At 38.6% G+C, this 16,849-nt stretch overlaps 1 protein-coding gene across 1 annotated transcript; it reads right to left on the bottom strand.

Moving 5' to 3' along the window:
* Positions 1 to 2: 2 nt before the first annotated feature.
* Positions 3 to 16,286, bottom strand: LOC126038799 (protocadherin Fat 4-like). The gene is made up of 16 exons (XM_049801061.1): positions 16,277 to 16,286; positions 15,319 to 15,527; positions 13,713 to 13,892; positions 12,885 to 13,104; positions 11,208 to 11,344; positions 10,379 to 10,522; positions 8,305 to 8,549; positions 7,717 to 7,826; positions 6,861 to 6,995; positions 6,202 to 6,338; positions 5,362 to 5,559; positions 4,921 to 5,015; positions 3,392 to 3,547; positions 2,364 to 2,561; positions 988 to 1,183; positions 3 to 586 (listed from the first exon to the last, which is right to left on the bottom strand). The coding sequence occupies exons 3-16, from the start codon at positions 13,782 to 13,784 to the stop codon at positions 410 to 412; spliced, it is 2,220 nt and encodes a 739-aa protein (XP_049657018.1). The 5' UTR covers positions 13,785 to 13,892; positions 15,319 to 15,527; positions 16,277 to 16,286; the 3' UTR covers positions 3 to 409.
* Between the last annotated feature and the right edge of the window lie 563 nt (positions 16,287 to 16,849).

Below are 16,849 nucleotides of genomic sequence, written 5' to 3'. Positions count from 1 at the left end.
GGAAAGGCAGCGTGTAAGTAGGAAAGAGCTAGTCACTCGTTTTCAAAAAAATAGCCCCGGCGCTGGGTTCTGTGCAAAAGAGGAGAGGGTCGATGTCCGAGAAGTGCTTCGTCTAAAATAATGACAAGGCGTCACAGTTGGAATCGGTTTTATTGTCTTGCCCGTGTACGCGTGCCATAGGGAGTTGAACACACCATATCGTAAGATAACGGCGCTTCTGGGGAAGTAACCTTGCCCTGCCAGCCTACTGCTGATTTCCTTCCCTGTCCACCTCTTACAGCACAAACAACAGGAGTAGCAGGAATTAAAATCGGGATAGCATTCCCATATTCTTATTGCTCACTTAATTCTGTAGTGTTCCAGTAAGTGTCAATGTGGTTTTCCTAAAAGTCTTCTTCGTCAAGCATTCTTACTGATGAAAAAATACGTAGTTATCATCAGGCTCATCACCTTCACACTCTGCATCCAAAATAATCGCCACTTCTGAAAATGTTACTCCTTTCAGTTCTTTTTCAGGGCTGTGCGTTGTGGGATCGGGTTTTGAGGAAAGAGCCAACTCATGCTTTGTATCTGTCAGAAAGCAATCCTGCAAGAAAACGTAACACAGATGAGGAGACAGAAAACTACAAATGCTGGATTGTGGACAAATTCCAAGCAGCAGAAGTTGTATAACTTTTGTAACTTGAAGCTTACAGAGAAAGCGTCGCTTTCAAGGTTGCAAGATTTAGCAGCAACGCATGAGAGAACCCTTTCCTGTACACATTCTGTAAAAGACAGTCACCATTCTTCGCTGGATCACAAAGTTCTCCTTCTTTTAAGCAGGGACAAACACAGCTTCTCCTCAGGGGTTTTCACTACTTCATATAAGATTTGGGTTTCTTCCTAGTTCCATCACAAGTTTACTTTTTTTGATAATTCTTCCAGTTACTTGATGAATAATGATAAAATATCCTTCATGCCATTCTTTGCAATTGAAAAGCTAATTACCTGTTTTGTTGTGAATTCTACAGTGGGTTGGGCATCTCCATTTCTAGGTTCATCGGCTTCTTCAGATGCTACACTTTCTTCATGTTCACTGTTGCAATCTAGTGTCTCAGGCCTTTCATCATCCTGAAATTCATCTTTGTCAGCAGCACCTGCTTTGGTGTCTTCCATTTTGCTAAACGCCATTATTCCAGTTTTCCTGAAAGTGAGTTCAGAGAATTCGTAACACCTTGAGCTTGCAAATAGTTACGTGACAAAAATCTTAGCCTCTCTAAAACTGAGAGCGGCATGTACCCTGATCTCAAAATTACTGGGATTTTACCCAGGGGAATGTTAAGTAGCTTCTTGTATCCTGAAGGGGTTTTTCTCCATAAGGCTTAACAATTTGCTAAAGATTAAGTAGGAATTTGCCCTTGTAAAATTTTCGATACAAGATTAAAAGGTATCAGCTTCCTTCAAGTATAGACTTTTTAACTTACAGTTGTAAGGGTTCTTAAAAATCAACCTATACACCAGTGAAAAGATACATGGAAAATCCTATGTTACCAGAATAAACTAGGACCACCTCTTTTGATATGCTATTTTTTATAAATTTGTGGTATCAGCATTCTACTTCCAGATTATTCATGTGCTTTAGTTTCTCTAAGCTTTTCAGACTTCCATTTTTGGCAGTTGCACACAGGGTTATCAATACCCTCCATAATTTCAGCTCGCTTCTTAACCAAATACCATTGCTCATACTTTCTGAAAATGATAAATACATTAAAATGAAATTGTTAATTCTTTTTGAAGATTGGCTTTACAGTTGCTTTAAAAACAGAACATGAAGTATTTGTGTCGGAAGTTTAATCCACAACATTTATTTTCAGTATTATTCTGGGGATTAGTTTGGAGTATTTCCTATTTTTATGTAATGGTAACAGGGTCAATGCCTGCTGCCCTCTTGGAAATATATTTGGTTTCCCCTACTCTGTGGTCCTGCTGCCACTGAAGTTAGCAGCAAAACCTCCCTTGATTTCAGCATTCATTGGGGATTTCAGCATTCCTGGGGTTAGAGAAGACTTCTTTGGGTATATTACAGCTACTTGAGCCCCTCTTCACACTTAAAATTTCTGCTATCCACATTTCCCTCTGCTTTTAGAAGTATTTGTTTCTCCTGTTGCTGTGTGACAAACATAAGAAGAAACCAACTGTCGGTTACATGTAGTGTGTCTAATATCTACAGTACAATGCCAGGCACTTTGATTTATAGCAAATCTTAGGCAGTACTCCATGCAAACATCAGTAATTTATCAGATAAGTATTTTTCAAGTTGACATTTAAAGTAAACTTATTAGTTGTAAGTCAAAATTACATTGTTAAAGTAAAACTATTTGTACCTTTTTCTTTTTATAGTAAGAAGTACGTATACCAGGAAGGCTGTGAGGGTGCAGGCTAGCAGAACACTGAGGACGATCGTTGTGATGAGTTCAGGAGTTGCTGAGTTAGCCGGAGCCTCTTCTATGGCAGCAGTAACAGCCGTTGAAAATATTTTCTCCAGTTCTATCTCAATGTTACTCTTCTGCTCCCTAAGTTTTCTGAAGATGGAAGAGTAAAATGCTGATGATTTATCAGACCTTCACTTTCGCTTGAAGAGTGGTGAAGAAAACAGAATACCACTCCCTCATCCACCAAGACCTTTTCTGAAGATTCAGACTTGTCATGCCTTTCATTCGGGAAAAACTCTGTTTTCTAGTAACCAGCCCTGGTGCTTACGAATTAAAATGCTGCAAAGTTCAGAAACTTGAGCTTGAGAGGTCAGTATCCTCTAAATCCACATCAAGGCAGCCGCATATAGTCCTACAGATACCAATAGTGCTTTCCTCAGAGAAATAGATTCATCCATGCAGACTGCTTCCTGTGACTACAGACTCCATTAGTAGTATCAGCCACAAACAACTACTAGCTTATGAGAGGTGTTGAGCCTAGAAATCACGTGTTTAAATAGCAGCTGCCCTTCATAGAATGTTTATAAGAATATGCATTCGTACCCCTGTCACGTTATTAAACAAATGTAAAATACACCTAAAATATACGTTTTTAATCACCGTTCTGCAATTCTGAAGTGAAGTCAATATCTATTTTAATTATACTCTTTCTACTTCAGTTTTCTATAAAACTGACTTTTAAATATATTTTGCACAATTAAACAGCCTTATTCATGTTTGTGACAAACTCTGAAAATTACCTGTCAATAAATAATGAAAACTTTCTGAATTCTAAAAATTCCATTTAAGCCTTGAGATAAGTCTCACATAAACTGTTATTTGATCTAAACCTATCCAGTCCAAGACATAAATAATTTTAAGGGAGAGAAAACCTAGCTGCATAGCTCTGACACCCAGAAGACAGACTGCGCCATACAGACCTTTTTACATCTTCTGCAGATATTTCCTGGTTTGCCTCATCAAAAGCAGTCATTTTTACATAGGTTACATCAGTGCTGCTTCTTGCTTTTCTTTCAAACTCATTGGAATAAATATTAATGATGTATATGTTCCATGCAAGTTTATCTTCCAGGACCCTGCCATCATATTAAGAAAACATGTTAAACTAACTGAATAATGACAAATTCTTTTACTCTGGAAATTAAAAGATAGAAAAGTAATATTTAATACAACACTTTGCAGGTATTTAGTATTTCAATCTAAGCATGTAAAAATGCAGGATTATCATCAGGAAAGGAATTAAGCTATTTGCCCAATGTCTTTGCGTGACTGAGTAGCAGAGGGGGGGAAAAAAAAAAATAATAATCGATCCAGTCCTTGTCTCTGACTGGTAAGTAAAGATACTTTTCATTAGCAAATGCTATATAACTTTGTACATAGCCTGAAAATTCTTAGAAGATAGGTGCCATTAGCATAACTGAACAACTAATTAGAAAAAGGAAGGGTTAACAAACGCTTATAACTTTGATTTCATAACCAATATTGCACAGAGTATCATATATTTAGTCATGTTTTTCAAAGCGACATATGGCTCATTTCACACTTGACATTATTTTTTATAAATACAGGCAGTGATATCTCTAGAGTATTATAAATAGTAAAGGTGAGGAGGAGGGAAATTCAGTCTCATAATCCTCATTATTTTGTCCTCCTTTTTCACAGAGAGATTTTCACACTGGAGCAGACCATTGGCCCAGTTAATCCATCATTCTGATAGCTGTCAGTACCAGTTGCTTCAAAGAAAGCAAGAGAGCAGCTCTAGGGTTTCCATTTAATTTTTATGAACAAGAAACTGGTGCCATAGTAGTGTCAACATCACAAAATCATTTTTCCAGCCTTCAAAGTGATTTCCCCTCAAAAGCACATGACTCAATATTTCCAAAGTAAATACGTGTTTATGTATGATCAGACAGAAGATCTTGTGTCTTCATTAACATGCCAAAAAGGCCAAAATATGTTTTTAACTGTAGTGTGGTCATCCACATATCACTAGCTAATCCCCTAGCACCGTAGGGCGGAGACCTCCTTGAGAAGCTCTGCTGCTGTGCCACAAGGGGCATTTTTCAGCTGGAGCAAAGGTGGGTTTGGTTTGTGGCTTCTATCCTGTCTGTCTCTGTGTTTGTATCTTGGGCCTACTATCCGTGAAAAACTTTGTCCTAGGCTGTTAAAAATCACAGAAACATTGAGGTGGGAAGAGACCTCTCAAAATTGTCTAGTCCAATGACCTCTTTGACATTCGTCAGCTCAGGCCAAAGCCTTACCAGGTAAAAACTGGTGAATTCCTGTGAATTCCTCAAATTATTCTGAAGTACATCATGTTGAAGGCCTAGCTTTTCATGGGCACCGGCTGTATTACCTCCCCTGTAGGCTGTCAGACCCCTGTCTCAAAGGGACTCTACATTTGTCATTAGGTATTATATCAGAATAAGCTTCATAGTTTCAAAAATACCTTTTTACTTCAGCAATGTTTCTTTCAACAACATTGATCTTCTGATTAAGTACCACTACCACAATGTTGTTAGTGGAACTGGAATCAATGGTTACCTAATAAAGAAGGAAATCACATATAAGGTTTTACAAAGCATTTGTACCTCTTGTAGATTGACTTTCAAAAAAGCCAAAACAAACCAAGCCCCCCCCCCCCCCCAAACCTCTGATATAAAGTAATTGTCCTCTAAAAGTCAGTCTTCATGCCAATATGTTTTTATATGTCAATGGAAATGGCAACCTCATAATTCTGACCTGAAAGTATTTAGTAAATACTGGTGTATTGGACAGTTTCACTGCATGGTGTTAAGTAATTTTTTTGTCATTACCAAACCTAGTCCTTCTTGTATACAGAGTTTTGACATGGAAGCCAATCGGGACTATAAATAGCAATCGTCCTTACATTGACTGTTGTCCGGGCTGTGCATCTTCTTGTGCCTTGGTCTGCAGCTTGGACTTCCAGATAAAATGTTCCAGCCTTTCCTGCTACAGAAACGGTAAAAATCTGCCCTGTATTTTCATTGATGTCAAATTCATTCATTTGATTATTCACTAAGCTGTACAGCAGAAGTCCATTGTCTCCTGAATCTGGATCTGTGGCCTGGGTTTAAAAAAAGTGATTTGTGAAACTCGGCTTGTGGCTTTTGGGCTGCACATTACTCTTCAGTCACAACACTCTGCAGTTTCTATTTCTAAGACACAAGTATTCTAGGATAGTGCTGTCACATTTTTCTCTTTGTGCTAAACAAAGTGGGGCACAAACTATCAGAATCAGACCAAGGGTATAAAAGGGGAAATACATTTACCATAACGCCTGCAGGATTCTACAGCTGCAAGCGTAAAAAGAGCAAGCTAGAACTGAGGGATAACACCAGACTTAAAAAAAGATGAGAACTGCTCCATTTTGTAATTCATTTCCCTTTGGGGTCTGATAGATAACAAAGCTGTTAACGGTGCCAAAGGGAGAACGGTAGTCTGTGCAGTATGTAATCCATAACAACAGCATGAGCCAGAACAGGCTGTATAGCTCTTCTGACAGACCCACTGGTAGGACAGGTGTGGACCAGTTCCCTAAACATCCCATCCTTCACCACCATTATGTTAAACCTGGATGATGGGCAGCATCTGTTTCAAGCTTTCACGAGAAGATTTAACAGCATCTTTAACCCAGTTTAACTGTGGAAGAAATCCAAATCTTTCAAAAGATTTCTGTCCTCATGAAGACCACTGGAAGATACTCTACCTGAACTGTAATAACCGGGTACTTGTATGGCACAGAGTTCGGTATCCGAGCAGAGTAGGCATTATTCAAAAATGCTGGCTCTTCATTTACATCCTGCACTGAGATCATCAGCATTGCCACATTTTGAGCAAAGAGGCCTATTAAACAAACACAAGTTAACTTCAACAACGAACGCCAGCAAAGCACAACTTTCAAAGGCTGGGTCACACTGTGGCTTTGCAGCAGTATCTCTGCTGCGTGTGAGGAAGAGGGAGAGGAAAGGGAATGCAGCAGGGATGTGCCCAGAGGAGTTCTATCTCACTCCTCCCTGGGGCTTCAGCAAGAGCAGGCAGTTCAAGGCAAAAAGCACTGCTCTTCTGTCAGCCCTCTCCAGCTGGCTGTGCTGTACCAGGCAAGGGATAGGCAGGTTCCTCCAGGTCCTGCTGAGGAGTCCAATGCCCAGCTATTATATTCTTTTCTGAGGCCACAGTAGGGCCCTGCAAGTGTTTGCACCCTTGGAGGAAGGCTGCTGGCTTTTCTCTGCACAACTTTGACCTTCAGCTTTTCAACTTTCACATCAGACTTTTCAATCTACATCACCCCTATATTGGGTTGCAAATACAGAAGATGTGTTCATTGCCCTGATTTAAGTTGGAATATCCTTCAAAGCAAAAAGTTACCTGAATGCTGGACTTCTGCAGCAGGTGAGAGATTTTCATTTGCTTCAATTAAAATCACATACTGAGAAACTTCCTCATAGTTCAAATTAATTGCTGTTCTCAGCTGACCACTTTTTGGATCCAGTCTAAAATGACCTGAAAGGGAAAACATGCGCCTTCGTCGTTATAGCTACCACTTCACTTGTATTCCTCCTACCTCTTGTGTCTTAGTTGCTCTTAGGATGCTTCCATGGGGCCTCTGCTCTTAAGAACGCGAAATGCAACACTTCCACTGGCTGAGCAGCAAAGGCATCACAGCTGGGGTCCTATCCCAGACCAAACAGGCCTTAAACATGTAAAGAAGCAAACTACTTGGAAAACAGAATTGCAGCTTCTTGTTCCACATCTCCTTTTTCACCCATTTCCAAGTTTTCCTCTCAGTTTCTAATTATTTCCTTTCTTGTGCACCAAATGGAGTCACAGTAGAGCTGCAAAAGCTGAAGGAGAGCAGATGCCCTAACATAGGTGCAAGTGTAAGGAAATGACAGACTAAAAGTGATCGGCAGGGAGGAAGCTGCTTGCTAACAACAAATTCTATTTTGCCTCCCTCAGCCTGCAAATTATCCTAATGTAAGACTACAGGAACCGGTTTTCTAGCAAGTTATCACCCCCCTCTTTAGACAAAGAAGATTAACAAAGTCCATGGTGAAGAGCTCTGAAAGAAATTCTTTGTGTACCTTCTTTTTTTTAAAAAAATGACACAAATTTTTATCCTTGCTCTCTACCTCCTCATTTACGTACAGCAACACCTGCCCCACAAAAGACAGGTTATTCTGTTATCTTAGCTATTTTAACTCACAAGGGAAATAGTACTCACCTTTTTCATTGCCAGATACAACTGTATAATCAATCGGTTTTCCTAAAGTTTCAACCACAGTAAAAGCGTAAATGAAATAATCCACTCCTGTGTTTTCCAAAACGGAAATGCTAATATAAAAAATAAATGGTAAATCGTAATGTTAAATTTCCCAGCAGTTGTTGCACTGGCAAGCTTTGAAATTTAGCTCTTTAAGAGCGAGTTCTCTATGGAAAATTCTGCCCCCTCCACTCTAGTTGTTTGCTAGAGCTCACTAATTTTCAAAAGCGCAGTGCAAGGCCCACTTTTCTAGCCAGACATTTGTTTATCCTTGAGTAAAGGCTAGGGAAGAATGTTTTATTAGTACGCAAGAGGAAAGGGACAAAGAGTCTGGCTTATACAAGTGCGTGATAAAGAAATAAAAGGCAATGCCTCACATCACATTCACAGAACCACTGGCATAGCAGACTTTCTTGGACATTTTGTTTATAAAAAACAGATGTCCTTTCTTCTCCATAGAAGAATATGAAAATTAGCTTCACCTTTCACTGTGTTTTCCACTACCTGGAGGGTATGTACCAGCTATGTAACTTAATATGAAAGCCTCACCTGATTTCGGTCTCATTAAACCGAGGAACGAATGGACGGTTATCAAACACATTAAGAGTAATCATAGCAGTGTCATTTAAAGATGGAGAACCTTTGTCCTTAGCCATCACTGTTAAATGGATCTCTCCAGATCTAGACAGGTTTCCAGTTGTAATTATCTTCCCCTCACTCGTATCTTCTATCAGGAAGAACGGGCTGAAGTTTTGATCAGGGAGGATGTAGTACTCAATAAGGCCATTTTGCCCCTGCCATGAAAGGAACACAACTTCATGTAGACTATTGCTTGCAGCACCATATTATTTCAGTGCTCCAAGTCCCATAGTACAGACTCACTGGCATCTCAGTATTTCCATGCTTAAATGGACAGAATGCCAGAGGCATTTTAAATAACTAGAGAGAGGTAGGCTCAGAGCTACTTTGTGCTTAAGCTGTAACACAAGAGCAGCAGCAGGGGGAAGAGCCAATGGGCAGAGCGCCCCACTCCCCTCCAAATTAATTTTGATGTTCCAAGATAAAAAAAAAAAAAAAATCCCATAGCAATGCTAAAGAAAACTACATGCACTGGGAGTATGTTTTGAGGGGTAGGATAAACACTGAAAACGAGATTTGACAACGTCTAAATGTCTCTGGTAAATTTTTCTTGAGAATAGTGAATTTCTTTTGAGAATGAAAACTTGGGGTTAGCTATGGTAAGATGGGCACCCATAAAAACACAAAACAGAAAAAAATTCACAAGCAGTTGGCCAGTTACACAGTAAAAATGTGAGAAAAAAGATCGCTAATGAAAATAAGTTAAGAACACCTGTAAAGAGGGACAGTCAGAGTAGTGAAGAAGTCATCTAAAGGTGTGATGTCAATGACAATAAGACAAAATCCCTTGGATCCTTTTCACACCTTGAGGAGAAGCACAGCCTCCCCAGTGCTATGAGGGTAAGACCTATTCCTGCCTGCCACAGGAGAGTTGGACACATTTTACTCTATGCACATCATTTCACTTCCCTGAGAGAAGTCATTTTGACAAACCCTTAGGGTTTGCTCTTTTGCACTTTGCTCTGTATTTCTGAAAAGCAATGTATTCTGTTCTTCCATGGGTCTGCAGCAGCAGGATCAAACCCTACTATGAACATCTGTTGTCACCAAGTAATCTGTGGATTTATAATTATTACAGGAACAGGGAGGAATAGAGACAAAATCTAGTAATTTCAGTGCTGGACTCTGCTCCAGAATCCTGAAAGGGTGTCACAGGGAGGATGAGCACCGCTCTGCACAGCACAGGACCAGACATTTTATCTGAAGGATGAGTTTCATTAGGGTCTTAATGCAGATCTCGCAGAGTCCAGCAATTTTCACAAGCAATTTCACTTTTTATGTAAAATCATTGAGAAGGATGATTTAAAAAAGGGGCTATTAGATTATTTGCGGCAATATACCACAGCTGCAGCTATTTTAACAAAAATTATGTGTGAAGAAATAGGAAAGCACCTGCTACACCTATTTCATTGTCACTTCTAGATGTTTCATCTTTTAAATTATATAATTAGTAGTGATGTTGTCATGGTGATCTGGTTGACTACTGGATATCTCTGCCCGTGCCTGGATACTACTTGATGGGTGCAGTACAGATACGTCAAACAAAATCACTTTAAAAAATGGGGACAGAGAGAATTAGCTGGGGTACCATGCTTCAGAGGCATTTGGTAAGCAGACATGTCTGTGTTCAAGCCAGCTATATGATGATTAGCTTTTACAGATTCTTCTACTTCAGAAGTTCAGATAAATTCAGACACTAAATTGGTTCAGTCCTTGTATCCTTCTGAAAGACTGGTATGAGTCCATATAATAAGGGGGAAAATTAAGGCAAATATAGCTGAAGAAACATGCCCAAAGACAGGGAGTACATTAGTGTCAAGGCAGAAACATCAAAAGTCCTAATTTCCAATTCCCAGCGCTGTTAGTCAATCATAATTCACTTTCTGCTATATTTGGTATTTCATGCCTAGAGAATGGAGAAAAAAAAAAAAAAATATTTGGGCTGCAGCTTAAAGCAGTGTCAAAATAAAACAGGAGTAGTTACCTGATCTTTGTCAGTAGCGCTCACAGTTATGACATGAGCCCCTACAGGATTAATCATGTTTATAGAAGCGGAATAGGAATCCTGAGCAAATACTGGAGCATTATCGTTCACATCAATCACTAGAACAGTGACATGAGTAGTTGCCTAGAAAATAAAATGGTTTAATACATTTTAGAATATTTAGAATGTCTTATTCAGTGATTTTTTTTTTGTTATTTGCATATGCAACAAAAAGTATAAATTAGACTTTGAAATGCTGTAGTAAAACATTGTGTTAGGTTTAATTTTGTGAAATCAACAGAGATCACTACAGAATTTGAATATGAGAGGCAGAAATTCAATGTTGCAGTAGGATTCTACTTCTTGAAAGGTGTCTGAAGGATGTGTTCAGGAGGCCAACACGTACAACTGCTGCTGCTAGATGCAGTTAAGGGAACCACAGGTGTTCTAGTTCTGTTAAATAAGCGTGTAATGTTTTCAAATAAAAGAAATACAGAAGAACTAGAACAAGTTGCTGAAAATTACTTTTTCTCTCATGAAAAATTATCATGGCACTTACAGTACTAACAGCAGCAGGCAAGAATTCCAGTTCCCCAGCACAGGTTAGTCTGCAAATGATTCAGGGTTGCATGATTTTGAAGTATTTCAACTAGTTATGGAGTATAAATACAACTCAAGAGGGACAAAGGTCGCAAAAGTCTGACCCTAAACAAGATTAGGTGACTACCTTATTCAGCACAATAAATGTCTTTGATAGATCTCCCTCCCACTAGTTCAAAATCAACTCTGAATAGAAGAGTCACTGTTCATTACAATAATGGTCTTTTACCTGATGGAAGGGGGCAGATTTATCGTTGATTGCATTCACTGTAAGGTTGTATTTATTCACGGTTTCATAGTCTGGAGAGTTCTTTATCTTAATGTTGCCATGTATTTCATCAATTTCAAATATATTCCCTCCACCACCTGAGGTACATTTAAAGATGCATTATCAATTAATACATCTTAGAAGCACATAATTAACTACACTCTTAAATTATATGTTTACTTGTGTCTTGAGCTCATTAAAAGAATTTTTTAAATATCATATAGATAACGTAGAAGAAAAACAGAAAATATTTTGAGTGGATGAGCATTTGAAATGTGAGCCAACAGAATGGGTTAACAAGTTTTGCAGATACGTCTGTCACACTCAAAAAGTAATAGCGCTTGGGGCACACAGATGATGATGGACAGCACATTGGAGTTCTGGGGTGGATCTCTGGAAGCAAGTTCCTCCAAGCCTGTGCAACTCTTACAGACTAGAGGCATCCCCAGGCACTTTTACAGTCCTCTGACCTTCTGTATGTTCAGCCTCATGTTTGCTGGTTGCAACAGTTGCGAAGCACTCTAACAAGGCAGTGCTTCTGCCACAATATCTAAGAGGAGATGGCACTGAATTTATTCTGTCTCTAATGAAGGTGGACTGCGTGGCACACAGATCTAAAGAGAAATCAGTTTGAGTGCCAAAAGACCTCGCAGTGACTTTTACTGGGTTTGGCCACCCTTGTCCAAAGCCACCTCAACACCTGTATGTATGTTGGAAATAAAAGATTCTGTAAACATATAAAGTGTATACACATCACTCTTGATGGTCCATACAACAAAAACAACTACTTCAACTCTTGCAGGCTTTAGTCCAGAGGGGTCTAATCTCCATCTCTGTCAGATTTAGGGCAGTGGCAAAAGGGACACTCTTCTCAACTGTAACACCATCAGCTACCACAGTTAAATGTGACAGGAAGCATGAATCAGAGCTCTCGATCACTGCTGTTCACAAGCTGGCACACTAAGCTAAAATGAAATTGAAGGCACTTTATATGAATAGCCTGGGCAGAGATCTGAGGTAGCAGAGTAGGTGACCTGCTGTCTGTTGTGGCACTTCTGCTGCAGAGGTAAAGGTGTCCAGCACAAGGGTGAAGAAGACAGCTCTCCAGGCAGCCCTCAATAGTGAATTGGGTCCCTGACACACTTGTGATAACCATTTATATCTGCTCCTAGTAGCTGTGAAATGCTTACAGTCCACAGGCTGAGAGGCTTAATTTCACAGCATTTAATACCTGGTGCAGGCACAATGGGTTCTACAAGGCAGGGATGAATTAGGCCCTAGACCTTTATTCCTCATTCAGAAAACCTGTGGGCATTGTTTTCATTAAAATTCCTCCTGCTGAATGCAGCTACAGTACTCAAGTAGCTAAAGATTTTTTTAAAAAGCTCATTTTTAACAGAATTAAGAGTACAATTAAAAGCACAACAATTTGTAGTTTCTGCAAAAGAAGTTCCAACTCAATTGGTTTGAAAGCTGTATAAGCATAAATTAGTAAAATACCAAACCAGGTGAAAGTGAACCTTCTTGGCTTAAGTGGAAAGGGGTTAGGAGATAATGCACATAATGCTATTTATGCTCATAACAGTATATACAACAAAGTGATGCTTGTTCCAGTGCAGTGAGAGAATTCTTTGTTACCTGTAAGGCTATATAGAACAAAGGCATTATCTCCTGTGTCTCTGTCCGTTGCTGTGATTTTTCCAACTGTGAATCCCACGGGCGCATTTTCATTTACACTGAATTCAGTCACTGGGTCAAAGACAGGTGGCCAGTCATTAACATCAATGATCTTTATGACAACTGTGCAGTAACCTCTTTTCTTCTCAGGGATTCCACCATCTTCAGCATATATCACAACCTGTAAGTTACACAATTATTGGTAATGAGAAATCATACAAAAAGGTACTTGCAGAAGGACTAAAAAAATCTTGGTGAATTTTAAACTTTGGAGTATTCTTAGAAATGTAAAGTCAAATCCTGAATTCACCTCAAAATGATTATTGAAAACTTAAGGACTATTTGGTCAATAAAAAAAAGTCTATATAGAACCAAAAAATTCACCAATATTTTTGCTTGAGGCAAAATAAGGTCATAAAAAATATCCAGCAGTGGCAGCAATAATAAAGATTAACCAAGAATCGCATCTGCAGGATCTCAGTCCAGTACCGATTCAAGCAAACAGACAGCATTGAATACATGAGCTGTCATTGTGAAGTTAGTTATTCATGTGCTGAAGAGTTTGAGAGTTTGTAGGACAAGTGAACAATGAGCCTTGCCTGAATTTCATTATAGTCTAGAGGCAGTATCTTGCTTTAATAATGCATCACATCTTGAGATGCTCACATTCGAAAACAATGCATAAAATGTTCAAGCAATATCAAGCTAAGCAAAAGCAAAAGTGTCACCTGTTATCCAAGGGAAAGATAGAGTTCTGAATAATGAAGACTTAAGAAATCTGAAGCAAACCTGATACTCCCTAGGTTCCTCTTCATAATCAAAGGAGGTAGTGGAATAAAGAATTCCAGTTGCTTCATCCATCCTGAATTTTAGTCTGTCTCCACTAAGAATGCCATATGTTAGGAGACCATTACTACCTGTATCACTATCCTGAGCTTTCAGCTGGACAATCTGAGTAGAGGGTAAATTCTGTGGATGAAGAACAGATTTAGGCTGTCAGAGACTGGTTAGCTGCAATTTCTTGAATTATGTGAAAGAGGGGAAGTAACAGATACTGCATACACTTACAATAGTATAGGCATTTTAAAATCAAAATTATACAACTCAGCACAGTAAGAAAATCTCTCGTTTTCTCCAATTTACAGAAAAGAACTATTCCCCACCCCCCCAGCAGCAAGCTTCAGGAAGAAAAATCACCATGATTTCAAACAGGCCGAATACTGTTCAAACAGCATCTGACTTGCTGTTGAGGAATTATTCATGTTTAACAGCCTCTACTCCTATGGAGCTCAATGGATGTTCTCAACTTCAAAATCATGTTTCTTTCTGAACACTATTTGGCTAGTAATTACTCTTTTCAAAATAAATAATATGTTTCTTCCTTTTTAAGAATGTTATTTGCATCAAGATTGACAGTAAATATCAGCATTTCACTTGATGGCCATTTGAGACCTGATCTGAAGTTATTTGATCCAACAGGGCATCCAGCAATTCCTACTGTGTAAATATTTCACATCAAAATCTATTTTTAAGGTTGGGAAATGTGATTCTAACTCTTCTCCATTAAACTAACTGGGAACATTAAAAATAGGTGTAATAATTCAAACTATATTTAGCTCAGTGTTAGAAATGGACTAGATTTTAAATCAGTTGTGGCTGTTAAAAGAGAATGTGTGTGAATCAGCTGGGAATCTCAAAGGCAAGGTATGCACTATATAAAATATAAACATGGTTACTGTGTTGCTTTTTTAAAGAGTAGCTTGCAGATTAAAGTGTGAAAAGTGTTGTTTGAAAATTAAAGAGTGAAACGTTGAGCTAGATGCTTTTGCATAATTAAATGCTGTGGCTTTTTTTTTTTTGTAGGCTATCACAATGTAACAGCCACAGACTGAAATCTGGCTTGCTTTCTGCCACTGATTACTTTGTGTCAGGAAGAATCACAACAGATTGTACCTGAGCAAGAGGAGAAATGTTGCTAAAGTAGAGACTTTTGCCTGCTACTTTTCCCTGTGAAGCTCCATTACAAAAGGCTGAGTTAAGAGTCTGTGAGGTGTCCAGCATATCCACTAGATTTTGAATGCACACAAATATTCTCTGTGTACAAATATGCAAAATTGAGTGGCTGTTTTTCCTTCATGGAGCCCCATATTAGCAGAAGATTCACTTGTCCTTCAATATGTCCACACTTCTGGACCATTCTCTTTGTGTATTGGAATTTTCAGCTTAAAATAAACCTTAAAACATCATATGGCAGAGCAGAATGGCAAGCCTGTCCAGTTCCAGAACATTTACTTCTTTACTCGTTACCCCCCAAAAGGGTTTTATTATCATTATTATTATTATTATTATTTTGAGGATTTATTTTTTTCATTCGGTTTGGATGACATTTTCTTACCTCTTCCAATCTTTCTTCCAGTAGAGAGGATGGGAAAACCGGAGGGAAATCATTTTCATCAGTAACTTCCACAATCACAGAAACTTCATTAAATATGCTAGCATTAGATGAATCTGTTGCTCGCACATTGAAAATGATTGGAAAATCTTCCCATTCCAAATTCTTCCTTGTTCTTACGATACCAGTGAATGAATTGATAATGAAATACCCTGTAAAAAAAACAAAAAAACCAAAAAAAAACCCAAACAAACCAAACAAACAAAAAAAAAAAACAACAAAAAAAACCCAACAAAACAAAACAAAACAGAAATTATTCTGTTTATCATTTTTAGTTAAAACTGAAGATATAAACCCTTCAATGCAAACTATACATATGTATGTGAATATCATTTGTTACAGTGTTCTTCAAAGAACAAAATAAAATTCAGCATGGATTTACAAGAATGTCAGACAAATCCAAGGCTGTAATTAACAAAACCAAATAATTCAGAAGGTCAGATAGGAACCAAAGGGGAGAAGTTCCCTCCACCACTCTTCAGTCAGAAGGTCTTCACCTTCCTCTGAAACTGTCAGAGATTATTTGTCCCCATTTTAATCAGAAATTATTTTATTTTAAGTTTTGTTCTTACTGAAGATGAGGAATTCTGCAAATCACATCAAGGTGACCACAACTTCATACAAAACACTTCACAAAAAAAGAAATACAAAATGGCTATGTTTGATTATTCAATAAAATCAGCTCTATGTTTAGTAAAAAAAGACATGTGACAAAGCACCGATCCACTTGATCCCATGTAAACTTACTCTACGCATTCACATTTGTTAAGAAAATGATGCTGAGTTAGCTTTTCTACCAGCAGTCTTTATGCTGCATTATGTATTATTTCTCTAGTCACTGTAACTTTATGCCTGACTAGGTATCACCTGATCTTCTTGCAGCAGACATAAAAAAGCTTACAGCTGGTGCAGTCAGCTCTGTATCATGTGGCTCTAGCTAATCTGACAGAAATTCAACCATGTGCCCACGCCTGATCCATATCAAATTTGTACATCTGGTTAATACACATCCAGTATTAATGGCTGTAGAACTGAGATAAGAGCAAAAGGACAGAGAGAAGAAACAATCTAAAAGCTAAGTGCTCTGCAGCACTAGTTGTTTAACACACCCACTTCCTTGTTATTTCACATAAAGAGCTTACCCTTTCCATCTCCAGATACAATACTGTATATCACAGGGAGCTTGTACAACACACTGATCTGTACAACAAATGTATCTGGCAGCGTCTTCTCGCTCAGAGGGGCAGGCTGATAGACTGCTTCAGAGAACACCGGGAATGAAATGTTGATGGGAGCTATTGTTACTGACACCTGCAGAGAAAAGGACATGACCACAGGGGTTAATTTTCAGGTTTAGCAGACTTCTCTATTGAGGTATGCAACAGCAGAAGTCCAGAACTTTGTCAGTAAGGAAAAGCCTATGACTCCTGCATGCTGGGTTTGACAGATTAGTGCCTAGAAGGCAGCGAAGGTT

Source organism: Accipiter gentilis, chromosome 5 (assembly GCF_929443795.1).
Source record: "Accipiter gentilis chromosome 5, bAccGen1.1, whole genome shotgun sequence".
Classification (NCBI taxonomy): Eukaryota; Metazoa; Chordata; class Aves; order Accipitriformes; family Accipitridae; genus Astur; species Astur gentilis.
The sequence above is the reverse complement of the archived record's forward strand: the minus strand, read 5'-3'. Positions and strand labels throughout refer to the sequence as shown.

Coding starts and splice junctions, on each gene's coding strand:
- LOC126038799 (XM_049801061.1), bottom strand. CDS start 13,784: ATGGATGAAGCAACTGGAATTCTTTATTCCACTACCTCCTTTGATTAT. Junction 3,548..4,920: donor AACATTGCTGAAGTAAAAAG/GTATTTTTGAAA, acceptor ATATGATGGCAG/GGTCCTGGAAGATAAACTTG. Junction 1,184..2,363: donor CTTACTATAAAAAGAAAAAG/GTACAAATAGTT, acceptor ACTCACTTTCAG/GAAAACTGGAATAATGGCGT.